This window comes from Chrysochloris asiatica, unplaced genomic scaffold (genome assembly GCF_000296735.1).
Source record: "Chrysochloris asiatica unplaced genomic scaffold, ChrAsi1.0 scaffold00226, whole genome shotgun sequence".
Classification (NCBI taxonomy): Eukaryota; Metazoa; Chordata; class Mammalia; order Afrosoricida; family Chrysochloridae; genus Chrysochloris; species Chrysochloris asiatica.
In genome coordinates, this window is record NW_006408744.1 from 503,228 (window position 1) to 518,551 (window position 15,324).

Consider the following 15,324-nt stretch of genomic DNA (forward strand, 5'->3'; position numbering starts at 1 on the left):
TGCACTCTTAGCCTTGGAGAAAGAGGCTCAATCCTCTTATTAGAATTTTTTAAAAAATACCTTTAAATTTCCCTTAGAGGAAAAAAAAAATCTTTGTAAAGGGTTAACAGAAATCCCTACTTACTGAAAGACAAAAGATAGAGGTGATATAGCTAGAAAGGACATACTGCTTTAAAGAAAAGGAAATAAAAGAAACAGCCTAATGCACAATATTTACCAATATTTAAATAATCCAGTTGAAGCCTTTTTTTTGTCATTAATGAAAAAAATTACAACAGAGATGGTTACCTAGAGTGAGAAGAGTGGAAAATGATAGGGAGTTGGGGTGAAGAGTAAGAAGATCCGTTCAGTTAGAGCTTTGCAAGATTCCGCTATACAGCACCAGATCCTATTAAATCAGCTCCCCTTGAGTCAGTACAGTTTGTGAGAAATGAACACTTCAGAATTGCAGTATAAAATATGGCCATAAAAAATCTTCTGTCTTCCAGTCCTGTGCAGGAAGGTGCACCATGCTAGGTGAGATCACGGTGGAGGGGTTCTTGGCACTGGTGGCCTTGGTGGCACCCATTCCCAGGCCCCTCCCGAGGCCCCACCCCCAGGCCCCACCCCTTGGGACCCTCTGAGGCCCTGCCCCCTGGGCCCCGCATCCAGAGCCAGTCACTTGCTGCCAGTATGCACCGTCGTCACAGTGGTGGGCCTGGGTCTCCGCTCAGTTCCAACTCCTGAGACCCCCGAGGAGGAGGAAATGAAACTACAGAGGGTAGAGGATGCCAGGCCTGGAGGAGAACAGGAGACACAAGGGGGTCAAAACTTCAGAAAGGTTTCTGTGGACAGAGAAAAAACCCAACTGTCCTTTCCCACTGCAAGGGTATCAGATGGGCTGGGTTTGTGAGGGGCCAAACTTCACACACTTGATTCTAAATTTTTGCCTACTGTTTTAAATTGAATTGTGTCCCCCCAAAAGATTATGTTCAAGTGCTAACCAACGTATCTGTTTGGGGGTTCGTTTTGCTAAGTTAATGAGGACATACTGGATAGGGTGAGTCCTAAACTTAATCCCTTTTGAGCAGTGTCTTATAACAAGAGTAGAATAAGATACAGATGGGGAGACACAGACAGATGCCATGTGAGGATACATTTATAAGCAGTCAAGGAAAGCCAGAAAATGCCCAGGGCTACAGACTTGGAAAGAGACAAGACTTTCATACCAGAGAAGCACACACACACACACACACACAGAACCTAGGTCTCCCACTGTCCTGAATTTGGACTTCTAGCTTCTAGAACTAGGAAATAAATTTCTGTTCTTTAAAGTTACCCACTTGTGGGAGTTTTAATTATGGACGTCTTACGAAATGAAGGCACTTACTCATGGGAAAACACTGACATCAAAATGCGTTGTCCTTAGATCTACATCTCATCTCCTTTTTCCACTATAATAATTATAACTGCTTTTGTATTAGGAAACTACATGGCTTAAGATACCATAATAAAGTAGGTTCCATTAAGAATTTACCAGCTACTGAGCTGGGCGTGGAATATATACTATCAGTATGAGAAGCATGTTGTTGTTGTTAAGTGCCATGGAGTCTGTTCCATTCCAACTCATAGGGACCCTGCATAGGGGTTCCAAGGAGCAACCGGTGAGTTTGAACTGTTGGCCTTGTGGTTAGCAGTCCAGTAGTTATCCAACAGCATCCTACTTATTATTTCTCACAACAGCTCTGTGAAGTAAGTATCTGCACAATGAAGAAGTAACCTGACTCCTCGTCAGTGTGTTGTCTACATTCTTGGGTAAAAAGTGTTTTGTGCCACAGAGGCAGGACTTTGACATGCGGATGCTCACCTATCCTGTGTGAACTCAGCAGCCCTCTCGCCTATAAATCTCCTTACAAGTTGTAGACAGTTTTCTCCCAGCAGATGGGTTGCCTCAGAAGGCCTCAATGTGAGATGGCTCAACTGTCTGTTAGCTTCAGCAGTGCCTTTCCCCCAGCGAACTTTGTAGACTCAGACATGAAGTGCTCCATGAATTATTTAGAGGGGCTTAGCTGTCAGAGACTTTTTTTTTTTTTTTTTAATCTTCTAACAAATAATCCATTGTGAGGTTCCCTTTGACCAGCAGGTGGAAGGGATTCATATTGAAATCCAAGCATGACTACAATAGTGTACAACATGCCTGTGATAGTTTACGGATATTTCTTAAGAAAATTTAGAGGCAGGACATCCCTGAATGACATGGCATGACTATTTAGAGAAGAAAGGAACCATTTTTCTGAGCCAAATGGAAAGGAGTATAATACCCTGGCAGAGTGGAACCAACAGTGTCCCCCCAAACTTCATGTCCACCTGGAAACTCTGCATGTGACCTTATTTAGAAATAGGGTCTTTATAAATGTAATCAAGTTAAAGTGAGGTTACATTGGATTTAGTCAGGTCCCAGATCTAATAAGAAGGGGAAAATGAGAACACACAGATAGGGGAGAACCCCATGTGAGGACGGAGGCAGAGACTGGAGTCATGGAGCTACATGGTAAGGCAAGCCAAGAATGGCTGGTAACACTAGACACTAGGAACAGGCAAAGAAGGATTCTTCTACAGGCCCTTCAAAGGGGCCTGGCCATGAAAACACCTTGACTTTGGAATGTCAGAGAATAAATTTGTTTAAAGCCACTCAGATTGTGATATTTTGTTACCACAGCTCTAGGGCACTCATACAGCTGGGAAAAGCTGAAAAACTGCTCAGTGTTAGGGAGAGCTTGGGTTGATGGGAGAAGATCAAGGCAACAGATCTGAAGTGGAGAAGAGCCACTGGAATGGTCTCAGTTCGCACTGAGATAAATGTGAAGAGTGAGAGAGACATCAGGAAGGGCGTGGTAGAGTGTCACATACTCATCATTAGTGTGACATGCAGTGCAGAAAGGAAGGATAATAAAAGGCCACCCCATTTGCTGTATTGTGAAGCCAATACATTTCATATACATTAGCTCAAATGATTATCTCAGCAAAACAAAACTACTAGAAGTTGATGGGTTCAGGTTGTCCAGAGTCTTTGCTATGGTGTCCTCCATCTGTAAGAGTAACTAAACAGTGAGAAGTCAATCAGGGCCAGGCATGTGTGTGGTATATCAGAAAGCACTTGTCTGTGAATGGATTTCACATCTATAAATGGAAATAATGATACCCATATTCAGTGCTGTTTTGAGTATTAAATGGGAAAAAGTACTGACATTTATCTCTCAGCAAATGATAGTTTCCTCCTCCCAACCCCAGAATGTTCTTGAATGCCGGCTGAAGAATTCTGATTTTGCTACATACGCACAATCTTTTTGGCTGGCCAAACTGAGGTTGCTTGAAACACTTGCATTTGAACTGTCCAGGCTGCTGCCAAGATGCAGTTTTCTCATATGCCTCACGACCGCCGTGGCGTTAAATGCTTGCTGAAATTCAAGAAACAAGCAAACAAAAAAGTAGACACAATATTCCAGCTAATTAGAAAAGACTCAGACTATGTCTTATTATTTTTCCCATTAATTAAGCATTTTCAACCTCTTCAACATTCTCCTGATGCTTCTACAAAGGAAACACTGATTGTTCTTCCAAAAGTATACTCATCTATTTGACACTCCCATCAAAATATATTCTGAAAAGTAAAAAATATTTTTTCTTCTGATATAATGAATATAGATAATCAATAAAGATAGGTACACCAATTCTCTCCATGATGTAAGAGAATAGACATTTATAATAAAAGGCATATTATACCATCTTAAAATATGACATTTTATAAAATCATTTTTATTATTCTATTATTGGTGTTTCTGTTCTAACTAATAACAAGTCTTTGAAATTAAATTGTTTCGCTATGCGCTGTTTAGTTGATTCCAACTCACAGCGATTCTATATGACAGAGTAGAACCACCCCACGGGGTTTCCTAAGGCTGTAATCTTTACAGTGGGAGCACTCTGGTTCTGTAGGATAAGCACTGGACTTTGCATCACAAGGTTGGCGGTTCAAGCCCACCAGTCACTACACAGGTGAAAGATGAGGCTTTCTAGTCTCGCAAAGATTTCCAGCCTTGGAAGCCCCATACAGGGTCGCTTTGAGTTGGAACTAACCTGATGGCACTTAACAACAATAATTCTTCGAGGAAGAGATCACTGGGTCTTTTCTCTTATAAAGCCACTGAGTCGATGTGAATGAACTGCAGACATTTTAGTTAGTAGCTGAGTACTTAACCACTGCATACAAAGGACCCATTTTTTTTTAATAAACTAGGTCAGTGGAATTAATTTGTTTCTGTATAGACTGTTGGGTTTTGTGGCAAAACAGCTAGCTCTTAATTACTCACATTGATTAGAATTCAGTTTAGGTACCAATTGCTGGTTATGAAAACCTCAGTGGTTTAAGTACATCATATGTTTACCAGAAAATACTGATGAGTTAAAATCAGATTTCCTGTTTCATTTTGTTTTTCCCCTCAAAAATGTTCCAACTCATTTTGACTCCTATGTGTCAGAGTAGAACTGTGCTCCATCGGGGTTTTTAGTGGCTGCTTTTTCAGAAGTAGATTGCCACGGCTTTCTTCCTAGATGCCTCTGGGTGGACTTGAACGTCAAACTTTTCGGGTAGCAACCAAGTGCTAAACATTTGCATCGCCCAGGAAATCCCTTTTTCCTCATGGTGGTGGTAGTGTGTCGTGGAGTCGGTTTTGACTCACAGCAACCTTGCATAGGAAATGCTTAGGGCTTATTCCAAGGTTGTACACCTTTAAGGGAGCAGACAGCCTCGTCTTTGTCCTGTGGAATGACCGGTAGTTTCAAACTGTTGACCTTGAGGTTAGCAGCCCAACTCATAGCCACTAAGCTACCAAAGCTCCTTTTTTTCAATCTCATAGTACTTCTTTAATGAGGTTGTCTAGTCAATGTGCCAGCAAAATGAAAAATACATGGATGTTCATGGTATATGAGAAATAATAAACAAAAAAAGTTGGCAGTATTGCTGTTTTTGAATTACATACTTTAACCCTTCCCCTCCATGATACTCGAATCAGTTCTTTATTGGTTAAGATTAGCACATTTATTTCAATGAGGTGCTGGGGGAGTGAATCCCAACACAAATGATAAAACACCCATTGCTGTCAAGTTAATTTTGATTAAAGTGACCCTATAGTGACAAAGATTTACACCCTCGGAAACCCTGTACAGGGTCGCTATGGGTCGGACCCGACTCGATGGCACTTAACAACAACAACAACAACATAGTGACATGGTAGGACAGAGGAGAACTGCCCCATAGAATTTCTAAGGCTGTAAATCTTTAAGGAACCAGACTGCCACATGTTTCTCCCAAAGAACAGTCTGTGGGTTCAAACTGCCAACCTTTTGGTTATCAGCTGGGTGCTTAACCACTGTGCTACCAGGGCCCCTACTCAAGTGATGATAACCTTTTTAAATAAGAAAGACTCAACTTGTAGAGCAAGTTTCATGAGAGTGGTTACACTCAATGAGAATTTAATAAGCACAAGACTTACTCTCCATTTGCTTTTTGCGAAGTTCTTCCGGATCTGGGCACTGACAGACTCATGAATGTTTTTGTTGAGGGCCGTGTCACCAGCAATCCTGGAACAAGCAGAGATGCTTCATCAGTGTGTTTCTCTAGGGGTTCTGACATGGGGTCCCAAGTCACTTTCCTACCCCCTTCTTCAGGCTCATGACACAGTGGCTGGCCACTGTCCCTTCAAAGTGGTTCATTTCAACCTATGGCTCTTCTCAAAGCCCACATAATCTGCTGTCACCCACTACTGGGGTTTAAATTCATCAAATTTTTACTAAAGTCCTATTCCACCTTCTACACCCTCCCCAGCACCCCCAGCATCTTCCTGGTAGACTATCATTGTGTGTCTTCCATTTCTTTTCCATCCCAATTTCTGCAACATCAGAATCCATGATGACAATGCAACCAGAATGCAGTTTTTCATTCTCCTTCCACATCAGCTTTCTGCCAGCAACACTTCATCTCTGTGGTCTCAAACTTGTTCCTTGTTTGGCCTGACCACCAGACTGGACCCCTACTCAGACCCTGCTTCCCAGCTCAGTTGCACTCAAGGCCCCTACTCTCAGCCCTCACTAGTACCTCTTCCTGATGGAGTCCGGTCACAGCTCTGGGCTAACAGCTTCATTTGACTCCTTCCCAGATGAACTGACCCCTCTCTCGTATGCCCGTCTCACCTTCTCTTGAGCCTGGAAAGGGGTTAATGCGCTGGACTGCAAAATTGGTTTGAACTGCAAGGTTTGTGGTTCAAGCTTATCAGCTGCTCCTTGGAAACCCTATACAGGATCACAATGTGTCAGGACCTACTTGATGGCACTTACCAACAACAACACAAGGACGGACTTGGTCCAGTCTAGTTTTGGCTGCATCCTTGATATTACTGAGCAAAACTTGTTTAGTTCTTGCTTTTGCTTTAGGCTTGGCATTTGCTCTTGCCTTCCTTTCCTTAGGGGAGGTCTCACCTTATCCTATTATTCCCTCCTTCTCTACCATCCCCCATAATGTTTTTATCTTTCTGTCTTTCAAATCTTACACCTCCCACTTCTCCCTCGTGACTTCCAATCTCCAGGCTTCCTCATTATCTCAAAGTCAACACACAGATCATTTTTCTCTCCCAAATACCCTTTCCAAACTAAACATCATCTTCCCTCTGTGCTCAACCACTTGGCCTTCCCAATTTCAGCCTCTTCTGAACTTTGACCCTTCCATTTTCCCTTTCTTTAGCACCACACTCTTATGTTCATGGACGCCTAGAAAATAGTTTCTTGAATCTGAGAAAAGTTAAGCTTCAGAAGCCAGAGATTCTCCACACCCTCCCTGGCTAGAAGGTGACTGGCAAGTGGGAAACCTTTCAGTTCCCAGACTCAGACTGCCCTGGCATGAAACAGCCTGGATGCCTCAGACTGTTACTTCCAACTGCTCTATGAAGTGAAAGGAAATGCTTAGGGCTTATTCAGACAACAAATTATACCTGAATAAAGCATATTGTCCCACCCAGCCAGCCTTTCACTATAGAACTGGGGAAACCGTTGATGGACCAAGCATTTAACCTGCTGGAGCTGAGTTTAGAATACAGACTAAAAGTTCTAGTAACTCCTCCATAAATATTGTTGTTACATGCTGTTGAGTGGGTTTCAACTCATAGTGGCCTTGTGTAGGGTTTCGGAGGAGCTACTGGTGAGCTTGAACTTCTGACCTTGCAGTTCAAGCTGACCTTGCAGTCCAATGCATTACTCACAGTGCCACACCAGGACTCACTCCTTAAATACACTCTGCTCTTTTTCCCAGCAAGGATGAAAATACGTGTCCATTCCACATGTCCCTAGGAAATTACTGTGGAGAATCAATTCTATTTCCAATAACACAGTTTGAACTGCAAGGTTGGTGGTTCAAGCTCACAAGCTGCTCCTTGGAAATACATATACAGGGTCGCTATGTGTCAGAACTGCCTTGACGGTGCTTAATAACAACAACAATACCGTCTGCTTCCATTAAGATTGTTGTTGTTGTTAAGTGCTGTCAAGTAAATTTTGACTCACAGCATCCCTGCATAGGATTTTTCAAGGGTTTGAACAACTGACCTTGTGGTTAGCAGTCCAGTGTTTATCCTACAGTGCCCATAGAGATTACAGTCTAGAAAATTCTATGGGGCAGATCTATTCTGTCACATGGGATCATCAGGAGTTGGAATAGACTCAACAGCACCTAACAACAACAACAACAACAACAATAATGTAGATGGCATTCATAGACATCACACTCTTTTGAGGCCTTACGACAGATCATCACTTTCTTGTTTGGCTCTCTGCATACCGTCTGCTCCATGTGCGCAGCTCTGGTCATGGTTTTCTCCAACCACTTGCTCAAGATAGGCTTGGTGGGGCCTGTGGGCATCACCAATGTCCTGGGCTACTGCACAACTCCCATGGGCAACCAGAACTCCCAGCTTTTCCATCTTTCCAACTGTTCTAAAAACTATTCTGTGGATGGAGCCCAGGAGAATGGCTGGGTCTCAGAGAATATTCAGGAGAGGCTGCAGAGCCACCTCCTAGCCTGGAAGGTGTACACTGTTCCCACCTGGAGCCCTGTTTGCTCACTGTAAAGCTTGGAGCTGTTTAAGTGCAACCAGGATCCTGAAGCTCAGTGCTACCACTTTAGTGTTCTTATCAATGACGCGGAAGACAGAGGTTCAGAGCTTCAGACAGAGGACCTTAACGTGAATTAAAAACATCCTGAATGGGCTCTCACCCTGCTCTTTGGCAGCTGGTTTCTTCCTTACCATGTAACACAACAGAAAGAGGCTTGGGGAACATGAGGCAGGAGGGGCTGGTTGCTTTCTACTAGGGGAGCCTTGAAAAAAACTCTTCTCCCTGGAGTGCTCTGTCTGGAGGCTAAGGAAAGGTGTCTACAAACTCTGGTGGTACAGTGGTTCAGTGCTTAGCTGCTAACTGGATGGTTAGGAGTTCAAACTATCACTACTCCACAGGAAAATGGAAGGCAGTCTGCTTCTGTAAAGATTCAAGCCTTGTGAAGTCTATGGGGTACTCGACTCTGTCCTACGGTCTACTCTGAGTTAGAATTGACTCAGTAGCAATGGATTTGGTTAGTGTTTGGGTTTCTCCTAGCTCTAAGTGGCCCTGATTAAACAGAAAGGACAAATGTCCAGTTACAGATGATGTTCTCTGACTGTAACTGATATACCAAGACCACAGCTTCCAGAAGAGTGATGCTGATAAGGCTATGCATCACTGGCATGAGTTTTCTACTTTCTGCCAGCTCTCAGCTGAATCTATGTTCTCCTTTGCCTGGCAATTACACAAAAATGAGATAAGCATATCATAAATGCAGGCATGTGACACTTGAGTTGAATATATTAATCTTTATAATTTCCCAATGTTTGACTTCTTTAGAACTTTAAAATACACAGTAAAAATTACAAAGCACTAAAAAAACAAAACAAAACAAAATACCAACCACCTCTGTTTGAAGTGAAAAGACATTTGCTTGTGCATTTCAAATGCTAGTCAATCTTACAATATGAGATTTAAGGCTTATACAACAAACTTCCCAGTAGCTCTTCATCTAGACGATTCCAAGACTTCACACAAGGCATGCCCAAAGATGAACATTATCTTCTACATAAACCTGCGTCTCCTCCCAGTGTAGTCATTCCATCAGTTCCTTAAGCTGGAAAGTTGGGCATGATCTTAGCTCTGTGTTCGTCTCACTGTACCCCACCAGTGCTCTGCCCAAGACCTGTATCATTTAGATATGTCATAATAAATATGTATATCACTTTATTATGGTAAAATAGACATAGCTAAAAGTTTGCTATTTTAACCATTTATACACACACATACACACGCACGCTGTTGCTGGGTGACACTGAGTTGATTCTGACTCACAGTGAGCCCAGTGACACAGCAGAACTGCCCCATAGGGTTTTCTCTGCTGTCATCTTATGGGAGCAGAACACTAGGCCTACCTCCCATGGAGCCGCTAGGTGAGTTTGAATCCAATCTCGGTTAACAGTCCAGTGCTTATATATATTGTGCTATCAGGACTTCTCCACATACATATACATATGTCAAGATGATAAAACCTCAAAACTGCCTACTTTTCCTGAAAATTCTTCTCTTCTCACCCAAATGCTTGCTCTCTGTGAGAACACTGGTGAAGAGTTTAAGTGGTAGGATCTGTGTAAGGCTGGAATCTTGGCTGTGCTGTTCGCTACGGGGTCATCTTAGCTAAATTGCTTTGCCTTCCTAACTCCATCTCTTCTTCTCCAACTAGGAGATGAAACCTGCCTTATAGGGTTAATTACTAGGAAAACATGCGATACTATTTTAAAGCAATTATCAAGTGCCTAGAAGATAATGAGTGCTCAATAAAAAACAGCCGTTATGACCAATCAGAACACTGCATCCCTGAGGAATGTCACTACCTGTAAGTAGACCTCCTCTGGAAGCTTAACTAGCATATGAGATTGGGGATGAATGGTCCAGCAGATGTAAACTGGATAGGGGCAGTTTCCTAGAGTGCCTCTTGGGTGTAATTTCTCATGACTCCAAGAGAAATTGCATCTGTGTTTTATTACACTGGGTATTTTGCCATTGTTGGCACTTCTTTCTATATGGATGCTCATAGTGCTTTAATAAACGCCAGAACTAGTTGTTATCGAGTTGATTCTGATGCATAGTGATTCCATATGTGTCAAAGTACTACTGTACTCCAAAGGGTTTTCAATGGCTGATGTTTTGGGAAGCGGATCATCAGGCCTAATTGCTCCATCTAATTAATTACGCATTTATTATGTTGGCACATTAGGCATTGTGCTAAGCCCTATGTAGGCATTATCTCAAATATACCTCCTATCAACCCTGTACATTACATAGTGTTATTCTCATTTGAAAGAAGAAATAATTGACACTCAGAGAAGTATAAACCCAAAGTCACAGGTGGTAGATAATAAAGCTCAATTCAGAACTAGTCAGTAGCATAAACACAAGGTGTAGTTTAAAGCACACTGCTGAAAACATAGAGCAGAATGCCACAAGCTATCAATCAATCTCTTTGGAGCTGAAGAAACACGAAGGGGAAATGCATCTTTAAAGGGGAAAAGAGAAAATATTAACTTCAATTCATCTAACTACTGAGTAATAAACTCAAGGGATAATTTCCGATCTTAATGCCTCAGTGGAAAATTACCTTCACTATAAATATCCCCCAAAACTCTCTGTAAAGTGAAAGAACTGCAGCTATTTTTTACACACTTAAGTTCTCATTGTTGTTGTGAAGTGCCATTGAGTCGGTTTGGACCCACAGCGACTCTATATAGGGTTTCCAAGGAGCAGCTGGTGAGCTTGAACCACCAACCTGGAAGTTCAAATGGCTTTGCAGTCTGGTGCATTAATCCACAGCACCACACCAGGACTAGTTCTCATTAGTGCATTCAAAAAACTGTGTCCTGAAGGAACAAAAGGGTCAACTGTCATCCTGGAGAGGACCCACAGTCAGAATGAGATGGAATTATTTCCTGGGGATTTCGGTCAAGGACAGCTAGGAGACAGCTGACTCTGGGAAGGCATTAGATACATGGTCTATACACTGGTTGATTTTTCTTACCAGGGGTGCCGAGCTGCCTGCTCACATGTGTATCTTTTATTTGGATCTTTCTCCATCAGATTCCGAATGAAGTCTTTAGCTGTTTACAAAGAAAGCACAAGAGAAGGAATGAGTTTGTAGCTTGAGATGTGCTGATAGGACACCACCAGGTAGCTGAGAAGAGTGTGTGCGCATGGAAAATCTGAAGCCAGCCTTCATCTGATCCTGCTGTGCAAGGACACAGGGGCAGTTTGTACCAGCACTTGGGAGAAAGGGAGGTCAAGGCTTGGGACCCAAGTCAGTGAGACCTCGGATGTTAGCTCACCAGCTCTCTTTAGCAACCCGTGACATCTTCTGTTCAGAGGAGAGACAAAATAGCTTAGAAACAATGTGCCTCTGGCTGAGTTCACCACTTCCTAATGTGTTGATTGTGTTTTGTTGAAGTCCCTACATGTTTTAGGCATCACTGATTCAACAAAAGATAAGGTCCTGGGTGAGGCTCTGGGGATATCAACTTTCAAAGAGTAGTCTTTGCAGCCTACTTGTCTAGTCCGTTCCAACTCGTGGTAAGCCCATGTACTACAAAATGAAACAATGCCCTGTTCTGTGCCCTCTTCATGATGGTGGCATGCTCAGTCTGTTGTGGCCACTGTGCCTTCTGGCTCGTCTTACAGCATCATACCGCTCAATGCTCTGTTAGGACTCATAGGGTTTTCATTGGCTAGTTTTAGGAAGTAGATAGCCAAACCATTCTTCCCTAGTCTGGAGGCTCTGCTGAAACCTGTTCACCATGGGTGACCCTGCTGGTACTTAAAATATCAGTAGCCTAGCTTCCAGCATCGTAAGAACACACAAGCCACCACAGTGTAACAAACTAACCGATGAGTGGTCAGCAGCCCATTGATTCTGTTACAAATAAGCCAACAGGAAATTACAATACAATGAATTTTTCCTGCTGAGGCAAGAGGGCTGTGCTTGGCAGCTTGGAGGAGGAATAACTCAAAAGTAGGGCACAGAGATCATGAGGGACAAGTTACAGTCCCCTAAGTCTATAGGATTATATATTCTGTCCCCATGAGAGTGCACTTCCTACTTCAGAAGTAAAGTACTTTTTATGCAGCACTTTCTTGCTAGCCTTTAGAACTTCCTTCTGGGCCCAGATTTTCAGAAGATTGAGGTAGAAAGCCGGGTATGTTTAGCAGTTTGGACATTTATCCCTGAGGAAGAAAAGGCAAACTTCCTAGGAAACACTGCAGTGTGGCCATAGTACCTAAGATGTCAGCTCTAGAGTAAGGACTTAGGTTCAAATCCCAGCTGTACCACTTGTTAGCTGTGTGACTTTGGTCAAGGTATTTAACTTTTCAGTGCTTCAGTTTCCTAATCTGTCAGATGGTGACAATAAAAGCAAGACCGACCTGATAATGTGTCCTGAGGAGTAAGTAAGTTAATTGCTGTTGTGCCACTGAGTTGGTTCTGACCAATAGCAACCCTGTACAGGGTTTTTGAGGAGCACCTGGTGAGCTTGAACTTCCAGCCTTTTGGTCCAAGCCGACTTTGCAGTCCATCACACTAACCCACAGCACCACACCAGGACTTGAAGTTGATTACAGGGCTCAGTAAGCATGGCGCTGTGAGATAAAGCACTGGGTGGCAAGGTCGCTTTGAACTACAAGGTCGGCAGTTTAAACCCACCAGCTGCTCCTTGGAAACCCTATACAGGATCGCTGTGAGTCAGAATGGACTCATCAGCACTTAACAACACCAAGCACAATATCGTTTCATTACTGCAGCATTGACAGCAGGTCTGGGTGGATTGGTGAACCCCCATCCCTCAGCCTGGCTCGAATCAGATAGTCCCACTCCTTCCTTAACTGTCGAGTCAAGTCCAATATATAGCTCATGAAGATTCTTTGGGAGCTTCTGGGGTCCTTCTGACCTCCAGTCCCCAGGTTCTACTGGTCTGGCTGTGGAGTCTCAGGGTCTGCCCACTGGGAGCTGCTGGAGACTTACCAGAGTCGGAGATGTCATCCCAGTATGGGGAGTCAAACTCGTATTCTGCCTTGAGAATCTGTTCAAAGAGTTTGGAGTCATTTTCGTCATAGAAAGGCGGGTAGCCACAGAGCCTGGAAAACAAGATGGTATCAAGATCTGAGATGACTTTGTATCAAAAGTCCTGAGTTTAGATTTTTGCCTGGAAAAGACTTTAATCAATCGAATTAAACAAACTTGCACTGTATGTGCCATAAATATCTAAAAACAAACAAAAAAAACCCCCAAACCACACACATTCAATGGACTCCTGGTGTGGAGCTGTAAGATCAGCACTTGACTGCAAACCACAAGGTCAGTAGTTCAAACTCACCAGCTGTTCCTTGGGAACCCTATCATAGGGTCACTATGGGTCGGAACTGTCTTGATGGCACTTAACAACAACATGGGTGGCAAAGAAGTGAAATTCTGATTGAGCAAATAACGGAAATGGCTAACTCAGGTAATATTAAAAATAAATACAAATATTTATGTTCACCTTAACTCTGTGCACATTATTGGCCACAAAGTCTAATAAACCCTAAAAACCTATCCAATAGCCTTGTTTGTATAAATGCTATGATCTCATTTTCTGTAAGTGCAACCTAATATATGTTGGGTTGGTGAAAACAGACTAAACACAATACATACTTATGTTTCCAGGTTCATTCTATTTCAAAAATCATCTTAGGAAGAAAAGAAAATTCTACAACTTTGTTGCCATAGTGACCCAAATCTGTACATTATCACTCTACCATGTCCAGGGTGGGTATTTAAGGTTTACAGTCTTGCCCACTAAGGAGTCTTGGTGGCACAATGGCTAAATGCTTAGTTGTTAACTGAAAGTGGTGATTTGAATTTACCCAGTGGCTCTTAGTTAGAAAAAACCTGGTGATATGCTCCTGAAAAGATTACAGCCTACAAGACCCTATGGGGGCAGTTCTACACAATCCTCGAAGGTTGCTATTAATTTGAATCAACTCAATGGCAAACAATGACAGCAACAGTTTTGCCTGTTAATATGCTGTATCAGCAGGGGTCAGTACAGATTATAACACTAAACTACTATGATACTGTCATCAGCTTCAATCCCAGAACCATAGTAGAGTGGATTTTCAAAAAGATCATTTTAGGATGCTGATGCAAACCACTAATTCATCTGACGAACTTAATATGGGTAGAAATTCAGATTAAATACAATTCATTCCATAGAATCACCGAGTCTCACTCAAGTTCTGCTCTCAGTTTGAATGCAACTTTTGATGCCATTTTTGCTGCTTTTAGGTATCAGTGAGTCAGCCTTAACTCATAGCGTCTCCCACTGAACAGAGATGAACTGCCCTCTGGGGTTTTTCTAGGCTGGTGTGGTGCAGGTGTGGGGGGTTCAAATTTCCTCATCCCAAAATGGGGAAGCTGGAGTCAAAATTTTCTAATATTTTTTCTGGCTTTGAGATGCTGTAGTTCTGTGGCTCCCCTCTTCCAATTGCTTTATAGCTGGATAAAGACTTATGAAATGACCTTGTGTATGTAGGAGGCACATGGGGTCAAGGGCAGGCTCTGGCTGAGACTAGAAAGCAGGAAGGGTGGGCTTGAGGCTGTAGTTCTACATGATCAACAGAGCTGGGGTTGATTCAATAAGCTCAGGCAGAAAGCTGCTCTGGGGTCAGAAGAACCCAGAGGGTGGCAGCCACAGAACAAGTTCTGTTCCCAAGTAAGTACTACATCTTCCCACAAAGTCAAAATTTACTCAAAACACAGCTCTGGCCTAGAGACCTTGTAATGAGAATAAATGAACAGGAGTCAATAGACTCCGGCCTGTGAGGGATTGGGCTGTAGGCAAATGAGAAAATTTAATAGAGGTTAGAAAGCGTGACCTCGGTTCAATCATTCTTTAGGTTCCTCCTTACCTGAGACTCAATACCACCAGGCCACTGCTACAGAGGGGAACAGTTGATGACATTGTCAAAGTCTATGAGACATTCTGTGGGCTGATACAATTCAAACAGATCTATTTCCAAATGGTTGAGTTAGGGGCTAAGTGCCTGGAAATTTTCACTTTGAGAGATTTTATGCTTTTGGTGAAATGAACATGATTTAATGCTTCTGCAACCACCAAGTGCATATTTCACTGTCCAAGGAAA

General features: G+C 42.8%; 1 protein-coding gene across 1 annotated transcript in view; it reads right to left on the minus strand.

Moving 5' to 3' along the window:
• Nucleotides 1-657: 657 nt before the first annotated feature.
• CAMK1D (calcium/calmodulin-dependent protein kinase ID) overlaps nucleotides 658-15,324 on the minus strand; it is a 656,520-nt gene continuing 641,853 nt past the window's right edge. The window contains exons 7-11 of the mRNA XM_006873161.1: nucleotides 13,166-13,278; nucleotides 11,177-11,255; nucleotides 5,532-5,619; nucleotides 3,320-3,437; nucleotides 658-776 (exon numbers count right to left, since the gene is read on the minus strand). Coding sequence (XP_006873223.1) covers nucleotides 658-776; nucleotides 3,320-3,437; nucleotides 5,532-5,619; nucleotides 11,177-11,255; nucleotides 13,166-13,278 — 517 coding nt within the window. The remainder of the gene's footprint in view (nucleotides 777-3,319; nucleotides 3,438-5,531; nucleotides 5,620-11,176; nucleotides 11,256-13,165; nucleotides 13,279-15,324) is intronic.